Source organism: Lichenostomus cassidix, chromosome 2, assembly GCF_008360975.1.
Source record: "Lichenostomus cassidix isolate B80296 chromosome 2, HeHo_3.0, whole genome shotgun sequence".
Lineage (NCBI taxonomy): Eukaryota > Metazoa > Chordata > Aves > Passeriformes > Meliphagidae > Lichenostomus > Lichenostomus cassidix.
Genome location: NC_139482.1, coordinates 29,032,237 through 29,047,733, shown reverse-complemented (window position 1 = coordinate 29,047,733; position 15,497 = coordinate 29,032,237). Strand labels below are relative to the sequence as shown.

The following is a 15,497-nucleotide window of genomic DNA, read 5'->3' as shown; positions in this document are numbered from 1 at the left end:
GCTTGTGATAAAAGCTCCATCTTCCTCCCTAATCCTTATGAAAATTGTAATGGTTCTGTTTGGATTTTATTTTATTACCCAATATTACCTTATTTTAAATTAAAAGGGGATTTTAATGATTTATGAATATTCAATAAAAGTAAGCTATATTGTGTTATGTTAGCCAAGTTTTTATGTTGTATGTAGGCTTCTGTGGTCTAAACATTCGTATTTCATTTTGTAATAAAAGATGTCATTAATACTTTTTGGATTCAACATTCCTTGAACTGACTGTGTTGCTGATCTTAAAGCACACCCTGCTTATGGATTCACTGAATATACACATCTAAACAATTCCTTATCATAGTTGAAAGTATCCTAAACTGAGAACAATATGTTATTGTTTAGTGAAAAGGTGGGTTAATACATCTTGGATCCATTGAAAATACTTGTGATGACCTAAGATACTGACCTTCATCATGCACTTCATTCTCTACCTTTTTTTCAGTCACCATTGGATCTTTAACTCTTGAATGCGTGTTGTGGTCTAGGTAGTTATGTAAAAAAATGAACACAAAACCGAACACCTGTTTTTTTGTGCAGTTTAAAATGAGTTAGAAAAGACACCTGTTTTTTCTAAAAGCATCGGGAATTGGGTTCAGTTTCACCAGATCAATGGATGAGCTTGCTTCTCCATGATACGAGTCTGTCACTTCCCCTGAAGTTGATGGAATTCTGCATTCTAAGGACATTTTGGCATTGTTTTAAGGAAGTGATGAGTTAGAAGGATCTATTTTCTTTCAATATTTTGTCTGTAAAAGAAAACTAACCCGCTAATGTTATTTGTTTCAATGTCTGTTATGCTATGAAGGAATATTTTAAGAGCTTGCCCACTCATGTTCGGATACTTTAACTGATTTGTTTAACAAAATGTGCAAGAAGGGGGGAAAGAAATGCATTTCCTGGACATACAGGTTAGTGCTTGACTGTATTTGAAGTAGAGTGGCTTGAAGGCTGTAAAGTGGACATTTAAAGAAATACAGTTTAACTATCTGTTAAGTATCCGTATTCAGCAAGGGTGCATGATGCATTTTCTGTATAATACTGAAAGCAAACCTAATTGAGATCTGACTCAAAATTATTAGAAAGTGGAAGACAAGTACTCTCAGTAGGAAAATGTCAGTATAAGACCCAGGCACTTGCTTTAGACTCACAGGGTTTGTATTTTCTGCTGTGGTAATTCAAAGTGCAAAAAAGATTTCTAGAACTACAGTAACATTAGCAAGTATTTATAATTTTAAATGAGGACAGATTTTCATTGATTTTTAAGTTCATGTCTGAACCTTGCCTGAGAGCTGGGCCAAGTACTTGTACATTCCTGATGTAAAGAGCAAGTCAATGCTTCTCAAATTAGAACAAGTAAAATTCAAATACCTGAAACTCAGTATATACTCGCTTATACTAATATGGAAATAATTCTTTGTTATTGATTTATAGCCACAAAAACCAATGGAAGTTCCTTGCAAAGATTAACATGCCTGCTGTTGTAACCGAATAGTATAGACTAGCTAAATGATTATGTTCTTCACTTAAACCCCACAATCATCAGGGGCAAAAGTCCCTTTAGCTAAAATACTGCCTTGTTGTCCCTACTGTGCCCTAATGCTTAAATTTCTGTACTAAAAAAATGTAGTCTGTAGCTCTGTCTTAAATTCCTGAATTCCCCATTTAGTTCATTGCAAGGCTGCTACGTGGATTTCAGAAAGGCTATGCGCTTTTCAGAGGGGGGGAGGAGGCTTGTGCTGACCAGAAGGAGGTACTGCAGAATGAGCCATACATCTTAAAAGTGTGCCCCTCTTTGGCCTGTGTATAAGACAAAACTCACAGCTCAATTTTCTTGATTTTACATGCCAAATATTATGCTTAGACCATGAATGAAGATATGATGAGCCTGTTTTGGAAGCAGAAGCATGTGTGGTGAGGTCTGTGTAAGCCAGCATGGGTTTGGCAGCTCTGTTGGCCTATACCAGCAGTACTGCAGATGCAAGGCTTTCTGTGTTAGGGACTCAGCTCTCTTGTCCCATATGAAAATGCAGGGCCACAGGCCAGTATTTTTCCTCTGTTGAGCCCAATTTCACCACGTCTGAAAGTGGCCTTAGGAGCTACTGTAGTTCATGTGTCACTGAGGTGGTAAGCACAGCCCTGCGTTGGGTCATCATCTGGTTGAGGGAGCTTGATGTGTGTTTGTGAAACACAGAAAGGTCCTGGGGAAAGGTGAGTCCTTGCTGGACTCAGTTATGGGGTATTGTAAAAGAGAACTGTAGTTGTTTGAGAATACACTTGTCAAATGTTAAGTGCCATGAAGCTTTCAATTGCTTGAGAAGTTAATTGCAGTGTTCAAAAAAATGTTGCATTTGGATTTAGTAGAAATTAGCTCCTTCTGAATCGTTTGGAAGACTAGGCCTCAGCAGAGCAGGAGCTGAGGTTCAGTATTGTCACAAAGATACCAGTGCAGATATTCATAATTTTTTATTGTGCAATAAACCAGATGGCAAGAAAACAATGTGTTTCAGAGTTCTTTTAAGAAGATAATTCTGAGTATTCAATTTTATTTAGAATTGCAGTTTGGTTTTTTGTTCTTCAGAGTGCATGTTTCACTTGTGAGATTTGGTTACGCAAGTCCCATTGTATTCTTGCAGCCTGTTTTATGCTTAAAATTTAACATGACAGGATTGTTAAAAACTGTAATAAAATATTGGAGCAGCCTAAGGAATCCTCTTTTGCTAAATGGCTTTCTCGACTGGTAGCTGTTTCTGAAAAAAAAAATCAAATATATAGCTAATTACAGAAAAAACTGTGGGTAGCATGCTGCTCTCTCTCTTTTCCCATGACCTTCTAATTTTATAATTTTGTGTGTGTGTGTGTGACCAATTAAAATATGATGGCTGAATAAAATAACATAGTCCAAATGCCCAGCAGCTGGGATATAGATGTAATAATCCATGTCCTTGAATCGTAGGAAATAGAGAGGGGACAAGTTGCAGATAATTTAGTCTCTCTACTTCTACTAAGCACAGCTTTTGCTCTAAGTACATCTGTTAAATTTACACCTCATTTAATACGCTGACATATTGCTAAAATTATAGTGGTGTTTAGTTTTCTCAGTTTGTCTTTTCTATTGCGGAAATAAAATTGTTCGTGCTTCGGACAGAAAGGTGGACTAGATGACCTCTTGAGATTCTTTACAGACAGTACTTAGGTGATTTCATGGTTTTTAATGATCTTTCTGTGCCACATTTTGCCTTTGGATGATCCACTCTGCTCCATGTCGTTTTTGTATAGGTATCTCTTTCCTCATTTTAGAAAGAAAAAGGTGCTTTTCAGATTTTGAAAAAGTAGTTCAGATATGTTTCTAGTCACATGAATCTTTTGAAACTTTTCCTTCACCCTGTCCTGGTTGCTCATGCATATCAGAACTCTTTGGGTATGAGAGATTGGTTCACATCTCTGTATTCATTCTGTAAAAGAATGAACTAAGAAACTGTAGTTTAGAGCTCATAAAGTGCTCAACATGCTGACTGTATTTCCCTTTGTTTTATTGTTTATTGTGAAAGGGGGAGGGAAGAGAACTTGTTCTTTCTCTTCTGAGAGGACAAAATATTTTTGTCTTTTTCTGCTATTGTATGATTATCTGAAGTCAGAAATCTTCTAAGAATGGACAGGACTCATGTATGAGGGCAGCATTTGTCAACAAAGATAAGAAAAATCAGTAATAGCAGTGCTCCTCTGTGATAAGAGACCTATTTTTTTTCTGTTTCAAAATTCACTAAACCTCAGAAAATCTTCTGTGGCTGCATTGTAAAGTGTCAGAATTCACCACTGGGATTGATTTTCTAGGTATACTGATTTAAGATGTTGGATAATTCCATGTGTTTTGGAACAGCGTCAATTATTCTTTTTTTATTTTTCTTAAAAATTGATAATAAGTGGTATATTGTGAAGATGCTGTTCTCAGTGGTTAGCATTGTTGGAGAGCATGCTTTTTGCCCTGTGACTTGATAAGCAGTGTCCTGCCACTGCATTCTTTCCTTCATTATTGTATGGTCCACTGTTGTCCAGTTGTCTTAAGCAACATCCAAAGTTCACGTGAGCGTTTGATAAGTTAGTGGTGAAGTGTGGGTAACTTTCTGGTATCAAAATGCCTAAAGCCACATAGGAGAGTTCTGTTTCAGAGATGCCACAGATCTTTATGCTATATATTGATAAGAAGATCAAAAGTATATGTTTAATTGGTTTCAAACCTAAGCAAAACTAAAACTGAAATACAAGCATTTAAATATCTTTTCTACAGCACAGTGCTGCTGAATATTGAGTACTTTCAGATGTATATGTTGTGTTCCCTCTGATTTCACTGGTGAGTGTGGTTATTTGGTATTATACAGGGTGAAACCACACAGAGGAACAAGCTCAATTTTCTGAAACTTTTCTTGTAGCTTATTCCTGGTCAGTTTAGCCAAGATGAGATCTGTGAAAACAATAGGTGTTGTGGATTGTCAAGGCTTCTCAGGTGTGTCTGCTGGTGTTTGCTATCTGAATAGGCCTAGAGCTGTCACAGAAATCACCTACTATGTATACAGAAGAAAGTCTGAAATATTAACATCTCAGATCTGTACATATATTTGCAGTAGATGTTTGTGAAGAATTTAAGATTTCTTTTTTTTTTTGCAAATTGCCCCTCAATGTATACTTATACAGTCTTCCATTGCTGCATTAATCTTGAAAATCTCATACAGACAAAAGTAGTATGACTTACGGATTATGAGATACAGAAAAGATAAAGAAGGAAGAAATTTCAAGATTTTTTTTGACTAAAGCTATGTGATGTGAATTAATATTAACAACATTTAGGTCTCTCGTGTTTTGCTTCACAGGCAGCAGGAGCAATCCGTCCTTTAGTTTCTACTGTTATTGCCTCTGCTGCAGATGGCTGCTTAGACCACTCACTGGAACGTGCCAGGTACAGAGCAAGTGAAATGCCTCAGGCTTTCTTGTTTGATATAATCTATGAAGCATACCAGCAGGTAAGAGATTAAGACTTTATAAGACCTTTTTTCCATTTACTTTAGTTAAAAAGAAAAAAGGTAACTTTATTTCTCTTCTTTCAAGAATAGAGCATCAGCATCCATTTCATATCACATCAAACTGTATGCATATAACTTCTGACTCTTCTGAAAAATCCTTATCATTCTAATCTGTTTAAATTTTTTGCTTAGTTAACTGTCAGGTACAAGGGGGAGTGATAAGTCTAAATGGCTGGAAAGAAAGATTTGCTTTAATTTTTATTGTGCATTAAATAGATTACTTAAATGAGTGGGTTAATATATTTAAAATTAGGTGTATGTATAAAGTATGTATTGTTGACTGAGAATATCAAAGAGTTTTGTATGCTGAGTGTAACAATGACATTTGATAGTAATTTAGTGGAATACAGGCTGTTTTAAAATACTGAAAAGGTAAATTTTTTCTGGGTAAATTGTTTCTTATATATTATGCTTACTTTAATTAGTGACTGAAAATAATGTTAACTTAGTCTCTGTTGTAATTTGCCATTTCTCCTTATATATTGCTTTGACATTAACTTTTTTCAGGAAAATTAAAGTTGTGTGTAGTCCATTAAACCCTGACTCTTTTGCCTTTATTTGCCCTGAAGACTGCTTTCATTTGCCACACCCTACATTTACAGTTTACTGGAAACATTCCAGCCTTTCGTCTCAGCATTCTACTTCCTTTTCATTCATCACCTTGTGGAAATTGCCTGTCCTCCAGGTATCTTCCAGACTGACTGGAAGCAGAGCATTTCTTCATTTGTCACTTGGAAGGAATTATTTTTCATGTTAATGCTGACAGTCACATGCTTCCTATCAGTCTTTCAATTCTAAACAAGCCCAAGTTTCTGATACTCACTTTCAGAGCATACAAAGCTTAGAAGGCACCAACAACAGAACAAATGCGAGGACAGGCAATGAAGAAGCTGTTACTTAATTGTTCAGTAAGTGTTTTCCTTAGAAATGTTGGCACAAATTCCATGTTATACCCTTTATGCTTGATACTTGAGGCTATTAGATGCTGAAGATGAAGGGCTATCCGAAATGAAGAGCTACTCAAGTGGACTGGCTTCCACCTTTTTGGTTCTGATAGGAAGCAGGGGGATGTTCTTGGTATATATCATGACACACAGCTGATACTTCTGACAGTCTGCCTTAAATATAGTGGGGATACTCATAATAAATGCAGCCTGCATATGCGTAAGAACACATCTCAAGAGGCAGCTGCTACTGTTGTTTATACAACTCTTTCTTGATGTGTGCATCTTTTGGCAAATTGCATGTTTATGTGCTGTTTCTTGAAACCACCTCCCCTCCTCCCCAACAACCCGGTATTTTTTCTACCATGTTTGCTCATAATTTGCAAATACAGTAGAGCTGGCAAATACATTAAAAGCTCTTGCCCTAAATGCCTCACTCAAAAGACAACTATATTTGCAGTTCCTATGCTCCTCTGAATAGAGTTTTTTTCTCACATATGCATTCCATCAGTCTTCTTTTTTGTGTCCCTGCTCTTTCAAGAACAAGCCACCAAAGTTGTTCGAAGCAACCAAGGCTATGGTTTCTTGTCCCCAGTTCCCTTTGCTTTGGCTAAATTCTGGTCATTTAAATGCTCTGTGCCTTGGACCCTTGGGAAGCATAACACTTTGCTAAAATCTCTCAACTCATATTGTTTCCTAATTATTTATGTTTCAATGGTGTCTAGCTGTCCAAGTCAAGGATTAAGACCTTATTGTTCTGGGAACTGTACAAACAAATAAAAAAAGACAGATAATCGTTGTCCTGAAAAACCTAGTCAAGCTACTGTAGGACATATTTTTGTAGGAATGGATGCAGCTTATGATGCTTCTAAAATACTAATATATGCATAATAAATTCCCACAACCTGGTGAAGGTAAGTATTGTTGTACAGATGAACAAGAAAGAGAAAATAATTTTGTTACTCATACTGCAAGTCATTCATGAAGCTGGGAATGGAATTCATTTTGGCCGACTCCGCATGGGATCATGATCCCATGCCTGTGTATATTATACAGTTGTGACCTTTATGCAACAACAGTGTGGGGAAAAACAACAGTCAAACATGAGTTGCTTGGAAAGAAACTGTGCATTTGAATTAGTGCATCAAGTAAAACAGGCTTTTCAGTTACACTGTGGGTAATGTGGAATACTGCTTTTAAACCCCATCTCTATTTAAATGCAGCATGATGTGAGTAGATAGGTTTAGACTTTTACCTTCCAGATGTGTTTGTGAATGTAAGATCTCTAAATATATTAACCACAAAGCTGCAAAATTCAGTTAAAGTGACCAAGTGGGCAAGTGACCGATGCAAACAACTGGAAGGGGAGAAAGAACTGTGTTTATAGTGTGTGTGTATCTTACAGGCAGAAGGCTTTACCTTAGCCAAGGATTTTCCTTGGGATTTTAGGTAAAAGCACATATAAATTCATTAAGGGGATAAATGTAATGTTGCATCACTACTCTTAGTTCTGGTATATCCTAATTTGTGTGTTCCCATTTCCTGCACAATGTAATGAGCCGTGGAAAATATCAGTAATGGACAAGTTAAAAATTTTAACATCAAAAATGCAAATCTCTAGTAACTAGTAAAACCTCTGGAAAAGTTGTAAAAAAATGGCAGAACCCATGATTTAGTTCAATTCTAAACTACCTGGGACAAAATCAGCCAGTTGAATTTTTTTTTATAATTTTTTTTTTAATGTTAGTAACAAATTCCTGATTTTTGAAAATACATGTTTCTTTTCTATTCTTATCAATCCCAAGAAAATCAGAGAAGTTTAAGTGATAATTGAAAATCCACCCTTTCCAAAGATAGCAAATAAGGTATAAATGCCTTAGACCAGACTTGTTCATTTTTGCTTAAGGTAGTTTCATGTTTCTGTTCTGCTTAATTTAAATAGGAACAAATGTGAAGTATGATCCTGCAAGCTTGGGAGGAGGTGGGTGGGGAAAAAACTTCACTTACCAGAAGTCAAGCGTTCCCTAGAGCATTACCTTTTAAAAGAATTAGAGTATCAGGAAGTCAGGTAGACTACCATTTTCCTTTAATCAGAGTAGGCCGAGACTGATTTTTGTAATACTTGTTTTTGACACATTGTGAAATGCACAAAGATTTCAAAGTTTTTTGTCTTTAACACAAAGCATCTTGTTGTGTCATGTCATGTGTTCTGTACAAAGTAACACAACCAAAACATATAAAGGCTGAAATACCCAAAATTAACAAAGTATTGAGCACTTGAAATATATCTGCTAAAGCAAGAAATGTAGCAGGAACATTTTAAAAGCTTTACCTTTCATGATCTGGGAGAGAATCAACTGAAAATAGAAGCAGAAGAGAAGTGGTAGGTAGAAGATTGTGAGCGGTTTCTATGTCAGATGTGTGAACAAAGAGCCCTGAGAAGATGATATGATGGTTAAGGACTTGTCAGGATGAATACAGGGAATACCAGAGAGTTGCTCACCAGTGCCACTGGTCCAGGGGAGCCAAGAACCCTTTGAGAGGGAATAGCTACAAACAGCTGAAAAAAGATCAGGACATGTAAGAATGCTATTCTTCAGGAATCCTTCATATGTTGGTGGCATGACAAAGTCTGGTCTCTAATTCAAAATGCAGGGATAGCTTTATAAGAATCTTATTTTAAAAGAAAATTGGTACACTTTTTTTTCTGATAATTTATATGTTATCTTACTCTTTTCCTCAAGATCTGCTGTACCTATGGAAATTTACTGCAAGAGCTACACATTTTGGTGGGGGGGTTGTATTGCATATATAGTTAGTTTAATCATCTGTTGATAGTAGACCTTTTGCAGATTATGGAAGTTTATATTTAGCTAATCAGAACAATGAAGCTGAAGTAGAAAAAAATAGAGGAACAGGAAACAGGAATACTCATTGAAGGAGAATGAGCTTCAACATGTTTAGAGGTATTTCTCTGATTCATGTCTATAATCTCCTTACAGATATCCACACAGATCAGGCTGATCTTAGGGATTCTATCTGGTCTGTGTAGAAAATATGTAGAGATTAGTACATTTTGGGACTACACTAAAGTAGTGTATCTGTTCATAGCTGACACTAACTACTCTTTGAATATTAAGCAATTACATTTACTTATGGGCCATTGCAGCATCTGCCTGCATAGAAGAGAATGGCTATATATAAACAGTAATGACAAGATACAAAACAATAGTGTGTCAGGGAGAATCATGGACATACTTTGATGCTGAATTCTGGGAGGCAGATGTTCTTCCATTCCTCCAAAAAATCATTACAAGATGTCCACAGATCGGCTTGAGATAGGGAGAAGAGATAGTCTGCAAACTGTCCAACATGGTCATTAGTAGAAGAAAAGGAAATCCTAAAATCATTCTCCTCTAACAAACCCCTGCAAATGTTCAGGGAAGATTTTGCCAGAGTAAGAAAGGAAGTTGGCTATTGTTAGGCCCATTGTAAAAGTATTTGCTCTAAGTATTGTCTTTTCTGTATGTAAATAATAGGGAGTGTATTTCATGTGGATTTTGTAAACTTCTAAAGTACTTTTTGAAAGGGTACAACATTACTGGGATTCTTTTTCAAACATGTGTGAAGCATTTTAGTATCCTCTGTAGCAGGGAAGTGGAGTCAGCTGTAGCAGTTTAGCAATATTTTGGCATAGGTCAGGCAAAGTCCTTCGAGGCAAAATGTCTAGACTGAGCTGGGGATTTTCCTGTGGCTTCATTCTTCATTAAAAAAAATCGATGTCTGTCAAATTATTATTGCCAGAAGTAACAAGTGATTAGATCAACAGTAGCAGACAAATTGTTGACTAAAACCTTGGCAACTTTGGGAGAAAGGGTCAGATTCAGAAAAAGGACTGAAGGGTCAAGATATAAGTGAGACAAAATTTGAGCATTTATTTCTAGTGCTGGAATCCTGAAAAAAACCAGTCCTCATCCTCTTGCCAAGACTAAAGATATCTGAATCTTCAAGGCACCTCAACCTTTATTTTTAACATTTGCCAAACATGGACCTTTGTGTATGTCAAGGCATGTAAATTGCCACCGAGGTTGACCAACTTAATATTTTATCTCCTGTAAGCATTCTTTTGGAGATAATTTTTTTTTTGTCTGATTCTATTCCATCATGAATTAGTGAGATGGGTCAGAGCTGTTCATTTTTGTAGTTTAAAAACACTGGAAAAGAGATCACAGTTGTTTTAAACATATGACAAAAAGTGCGTAAGATACATCAGTTTCATCATAAGTTGTAGAGGGTTGTTTCTTGGCCTTTGTCCTTTTAAAAAAAACATCAAAAATCTTTTATTAAGTGTTGTGTTGTGTTGTAAGGATGATCATTTAACCTCATTCTCATTCAACTGGATTTTGCAGTTTCTGAATGCTCTGTGTGTGTGTGTGTGTGTGTGTGTGTGTGTGTGTATGGAGGTCCACTTCCTTTTCCACATCCCCAGCTCTGGTCACCCACTTCCTTTTGTAGTTCATAGTTATATGTTCAGATCTTCTAAATATATGCCATGTAACATCATTGTTGTATTTGTCCCAGTTCTGCATTCCAGTTTGTGTCTATAAGTTTTCTTCCTTCTCATTAAAAGTATTCTGAAATACTGAATCCAGAAGTGATTTGTGAATTAGGCAAGGGCTGGCTAGACTGATAGTAATCTTGTAGTATAGTTTGCCTGAAGACAGTAATACAAACCAATGTTCTTCTTTGTATGGAGTACTAAAGGCAGCATTCTTCCATCTGCCTATGAAATATAACAGGTAATGTTATATTTCTACCTATTTGGTTGGTCCAGGTAGGCTGGATACTCAGCTGAATAGTTTTTGAAATTCCTACCCCTAATTTTAATTAGCTGTGTACTACAGAATGTATCTGTATACTAGTGTGAAGATGGAAAACATCCGTGACTTTTTCAAAGTACAATCTAAGCATATGAAATAATCTAACCAAAGGAAGCCTTTCTGATTTGTTCATGGGTCATTTGGATTTTAGATATGATTTTTTGACAAGAAAATCCATGTAGCTCCTAAATGTTGAAAGAAAATCTATTTCTTCTTACATGAGAAGTTTCACATTATTACCGGCACCCTTTCATTATTGTGGTCCATTTCAGCTTGGATTTCATTACTTGTTTTAGTCACATTTTAAAAAATTGTTTATTTGGAACTTCAATAGAACATGAGTTCTGTTCCATTTAATGCACGCTGAAAACTTCATTTTTTTTTTTCTTGTTTTGATGCAAAATTGCTGTGGAACTAATATTTTAATAATGCAGCTTTGCAGAGGATTTTGTTCTGCCTTTCTCTATTCATTGTCAGGCTGATGCACACAGACTGTTGCTTAAATACAGGGTTGTCAACCTCACCTGAATGACTATCCTAATTTGTACAGTCTACAGGCTGTAACTGAGATATTTTCCAAAGGTATCTCAGTTATTTCTTCTGGCATCTTTCTACCCTGACAATGTTTCCCTGAGATTTAGAGGCGTAAATAATTTTTCTTATCTTTAAAGCCTACCCAGTTCTACAGGATACTTTTCAGAGTAAATATGCTAAAAGAAATTTTGTTAGTAATGCTTTGTTTTATTAAAAAAACGAAGCTAGATTGGTGGTCTGGAGAAAACTGGGCTAGTTTAGATAGCTCTGTACTTGATTAGTTCTTTGGTGCAATGGTAGAGCCAGGATATTGTCTAAATCTCCACCTTGCCCTAATTAATTTCTGCCACAAGAATGTTTGGAGAGATTCTAATGCCTTGCACAAGAAAAAAAAGTCTTTTTGCTAATGGGATAATTGCTTCCATTTTATGTCACTCCTCATCCTGTACGATCTCAAAGAACTTCGCAAATTCACATATTAGTTCATGGAACTGTTTGCTGCAGTGGTGCAAAGCTTCCACTCCATGGGTGAAATCTGGCATCTCTATGGCAGTGAATAGGCATTTTGTCTTCAGATATAATTTGCAAGGTGCATGTTAAGGAGACACAATGCAAATATTCAAGTTGGAAGTTAGATTGCATTGTGAGAATATTGTTGTAAGTGTTTTTGGGTTTCCCCTGGTAAGTGTCCTGTATCCATGGGAATCTAATATTTCACACAGGCTTAGAAAATGCTGAATACTGAGTGAGGATCCAAATATGGGAGACCACCTAAAGTGTCATTTGCTACTTGTTCTGAGATAGTAAAGAAGACAAGGTAGTGAAGCTAGGGGTTGTAATCTCTTAGTTGTTGACAGTTTAGTGTATTGAAAGGCAAGGAAAAGGACCATTTATGATCTTACATAATTTCAAGAGGTGATTTTTCTGAAGTAAATTGTTCCAAAAGTGAATAATTGCATCTGTTCAAAAAAATTAAAATTTAAAAAAGCATTTTAGCTTAGCCTGAATTTGGCTCACCTGAATTCGGCTTCCAACCTCAATTAAATTATCTGTTGGTTTCTTAATTTTAGAATGTGATACATGTAGAAATGTCTTTATTGGTAGAATGTGAAAAATTAGTTCTTCAAAATTTTTTAGAATAACCTAAATAATCTGTATTCTTCTTCATTAGGGTAAGATTTTTCTTGTCTTTGTCTTGTCCAAACAATTTTTCCCAAGTATTTTTCCAAAATGCAAGATAATTAAAAAAGTGTAAACAATGAATCCTTATTTCTTCATGTTGTTACTAAAATACAGGCATTTAGTGTACTTGGAGGCAACATGAGTAACAAAATATTCCAGTGAGCAATCACGAGGTATTCAGGGGTCTAATAGTAGATTGCCAGGAAATCATGGCATGTATGGAAAAGGCATTTGCAGTTACTGCACTGAAAGGTGTTGGGATATAGTTACACCTCTGTATAAAAACAGGCTTGCTTAATTCTGTTAGACAGTAAAATGCTGTGTCTTTATTCTTCTCAGTGCTACTGCATCTGGATGTATGTCATAGCATACATTCAGCAGGAAAAATAGTTTCAGAGATGAGATTATCTGATTTGACATTGATCTCAGTGTTTCCTTATTCACGTTTCCACCTTCTGTTTGCTGCTTCTGCTATCTCTCATTTTGCTGTGGCATATTGATGTAGGCTGAGTGCTTGCTGCAAATCCACTGTTGAATTCAGCATATTTTTGGTTTCCGTGGTAATGAGCATGGCAAAAAAGTCTTTATAAAATATGGTAAAAATAGGCCAATTCAGGTTCAGTGCAAACTTGTGTCTGCTTCCTTTTTTAACTCAGTAAAATGCTCCTGATGATGAATGTTCATGATGTACTCTGGCACTTCAGCAGTGGAATCTTGATTTACAAGGATCTGGAAAAATCCTAAAGCTCTGCTATTGTTAATTAGTTATGCATTTTCAGTGCATGTGTTCTGATTTTAATACTGAATGGATTTCCATGGGAGAATAAAATGGAGATGCTGCTGACAGTGGAAAAAGTGCTAAAGAATACACAGTCAAGGGTTACAGAAACGTAAATGCTGGTTCTATATAGACTTTAAAGATACCTATGCAAAGGAGCAAATCTGAAGATTTTCTTTCAGTTAATAAAGAATATTATTTTGTATCCTATAAACTAAGGAATGATTAAAAGATAAGAAAATGACAGTGCTGTGTTGAACCTTTTTTTTCATTTGTGCTTGTTCTGTTGTATGGTTACCAGTTCCCATATAAAAGTATAGTAAATTAGTGTTCAAAGTATTGTATTGGAAACAAGTGAGCATATATATTATTAGTAAATACTAGGGAGACACAGTCTGCATAGCTGCTCTTTTCTCTAACCTCTTATTCTATGTTTACATATAAGGAACGACAATATACCTTGCATTTTAAGAAGCAGTAGTATTTTTCAAAATGTTTTCAAACTAATTTAGGGGGAAGAGGAAGAAGAATTTGTGTAATGCTAAAATATGCATCCCATTCCACCCGTAGCACTTTATTCAAACACCCACTCTTGGAAAACAAACAAAAAAACCACCCTCAAAAAAGTCTCCCCAAAACTACCTATTGGAATGCCTTTGAATATTCAACAGTACAAAAGCATTTTTAAGTAACATATTTTCTTCTGTGTCATTTAAAGAGCCAAACTATTATGTTTTCTTTCTTTTGTGGATATTTTTTGTGCCAGTATTTCCAGCTGTTTCCACCATTTCAAATCTGTGGTCTGAAACTTAAACTATGTCTATTGTTTCACAAAGCTATGTGTGCATGTCAAGTTCAGTTAATTGTACGCTGTCAAACTTTATGTTAAAAAGGCTTTCAGTCATAAAGGGGCTTTAGAAAGAGTAAGAGTTTTAAACAGATTTTTGCATTGTAAAATGAAATACATACAGAAGACTTAGGATGAGAATGGTTGTGTACATGGGTCAGTAAGAATTTTCTTCACAGATATTATGGAATTTTTGTAGAATCATAGAATGTCCTGAGTTGGAAGGGACCATAAGGATCACTGAATCCAGCTCCGGGCCCTGTGTAGGACATCCCCAGTAGTCACACCATGTGCCTGAGAACATTGTCCAAGCACTTTTTGAACTCTGCCAGGCTTGGTGCTGGACCACTTCCTGAGGGAGCCTGCTTCTTCCCTCTCGATGAAGAGCCTTTTCCTAATATTCAATCTAAACCTCCCCTGATACAACTTCAGGCCATTCCCTAGAGTGCTGTCACTGCTCACCCCAGAGAAGAGGTCAGTGCCTGCCCCTCCTTGTTCCCTCATGAAGAAGTTGCAACTCCAATGAGGTCTCCCCTCAGTCTCCTCTAGGCTGAGCAGACGAAGTGACCTCAGCCACTCCTCAAATGGCTTCCCCTTGAGGTCTGTCACCATCTTGGTTGCCCTCCTTTGGACACTCCAACAGTTTAATGTCTTTTTAAAATGGAGGTGACCCAACACTGCACACAGGACTCAGTTTGAGGCAGAGCAGAGCGGGGCAATCCCCACCCCAGGCTGGTGGTGCTGTGCCTGATGCAGGATGTTTTTTGGAGTTGAATTTCTCAGTTCAATATTGAAGCTTTTGAATTTTGCACTTTAAATATGGATTTAAAATTTCACATGTGAAGCTGTTTAGCATATAGATGGTATATAAACAGCTGGTCTTGTGCTGCTACTTCATTTCATTGTTCTCCTCTGACATCAGTGTGTCAGACTTGGAGAACAGTACACTCTGACAATACGTTTAGGTTGAAACAATTACAGATAATTAGAGTGGTAAATATGATGATATACAAGTGTTAGTGAAATGTGTTTTTAATTATTGCTTTGCTTTGTGTCTTATTTCATCCCTTGAAGCAAGCGATACTCTCTAGATGCCTTAGCCCATTTATGGAACTTCTCTACTCCCTGCTAATTATCTGTGATTAATACCTTGCAAAAAATTTGGAATTGCTTAGTTTTGTCCTAGTTGCATTCATTACCCATATATTTAAA

General features: G+C 36.3%; 1 protein-coding gene across 5 annotated transcripts in view; it reads left to right on the top strand.

The window, feature by feature from the left end:
* Nucleotides 1–15,497, top strand: part of CRPPA (CDP-L-ribitol pyrophosphorylase A) — a 106,400-nt gene that overhangs the window by 19,973 nt on the left and 70,930 nt on the right. For all 5 annotated transcript variants that reach the window (XR_014849761.1, XR_014849763.1, XM_085050839.1 and 2 more), the window contains exon 3: nucleotides 4,911–5,060. Coding sequence is in view for 3 of the 5 variants with exons in the window: in XM_085050839.1 (XP_084906965.1) it covers nucleotides 4,911–5,060 (150 nt within the window). In the remaining 2 variants the exon portion in view is untranslated. The remainder of the gene's footprint in view (nucleotides 1–4,910; nucleotides 5,061–15,497) is intronic.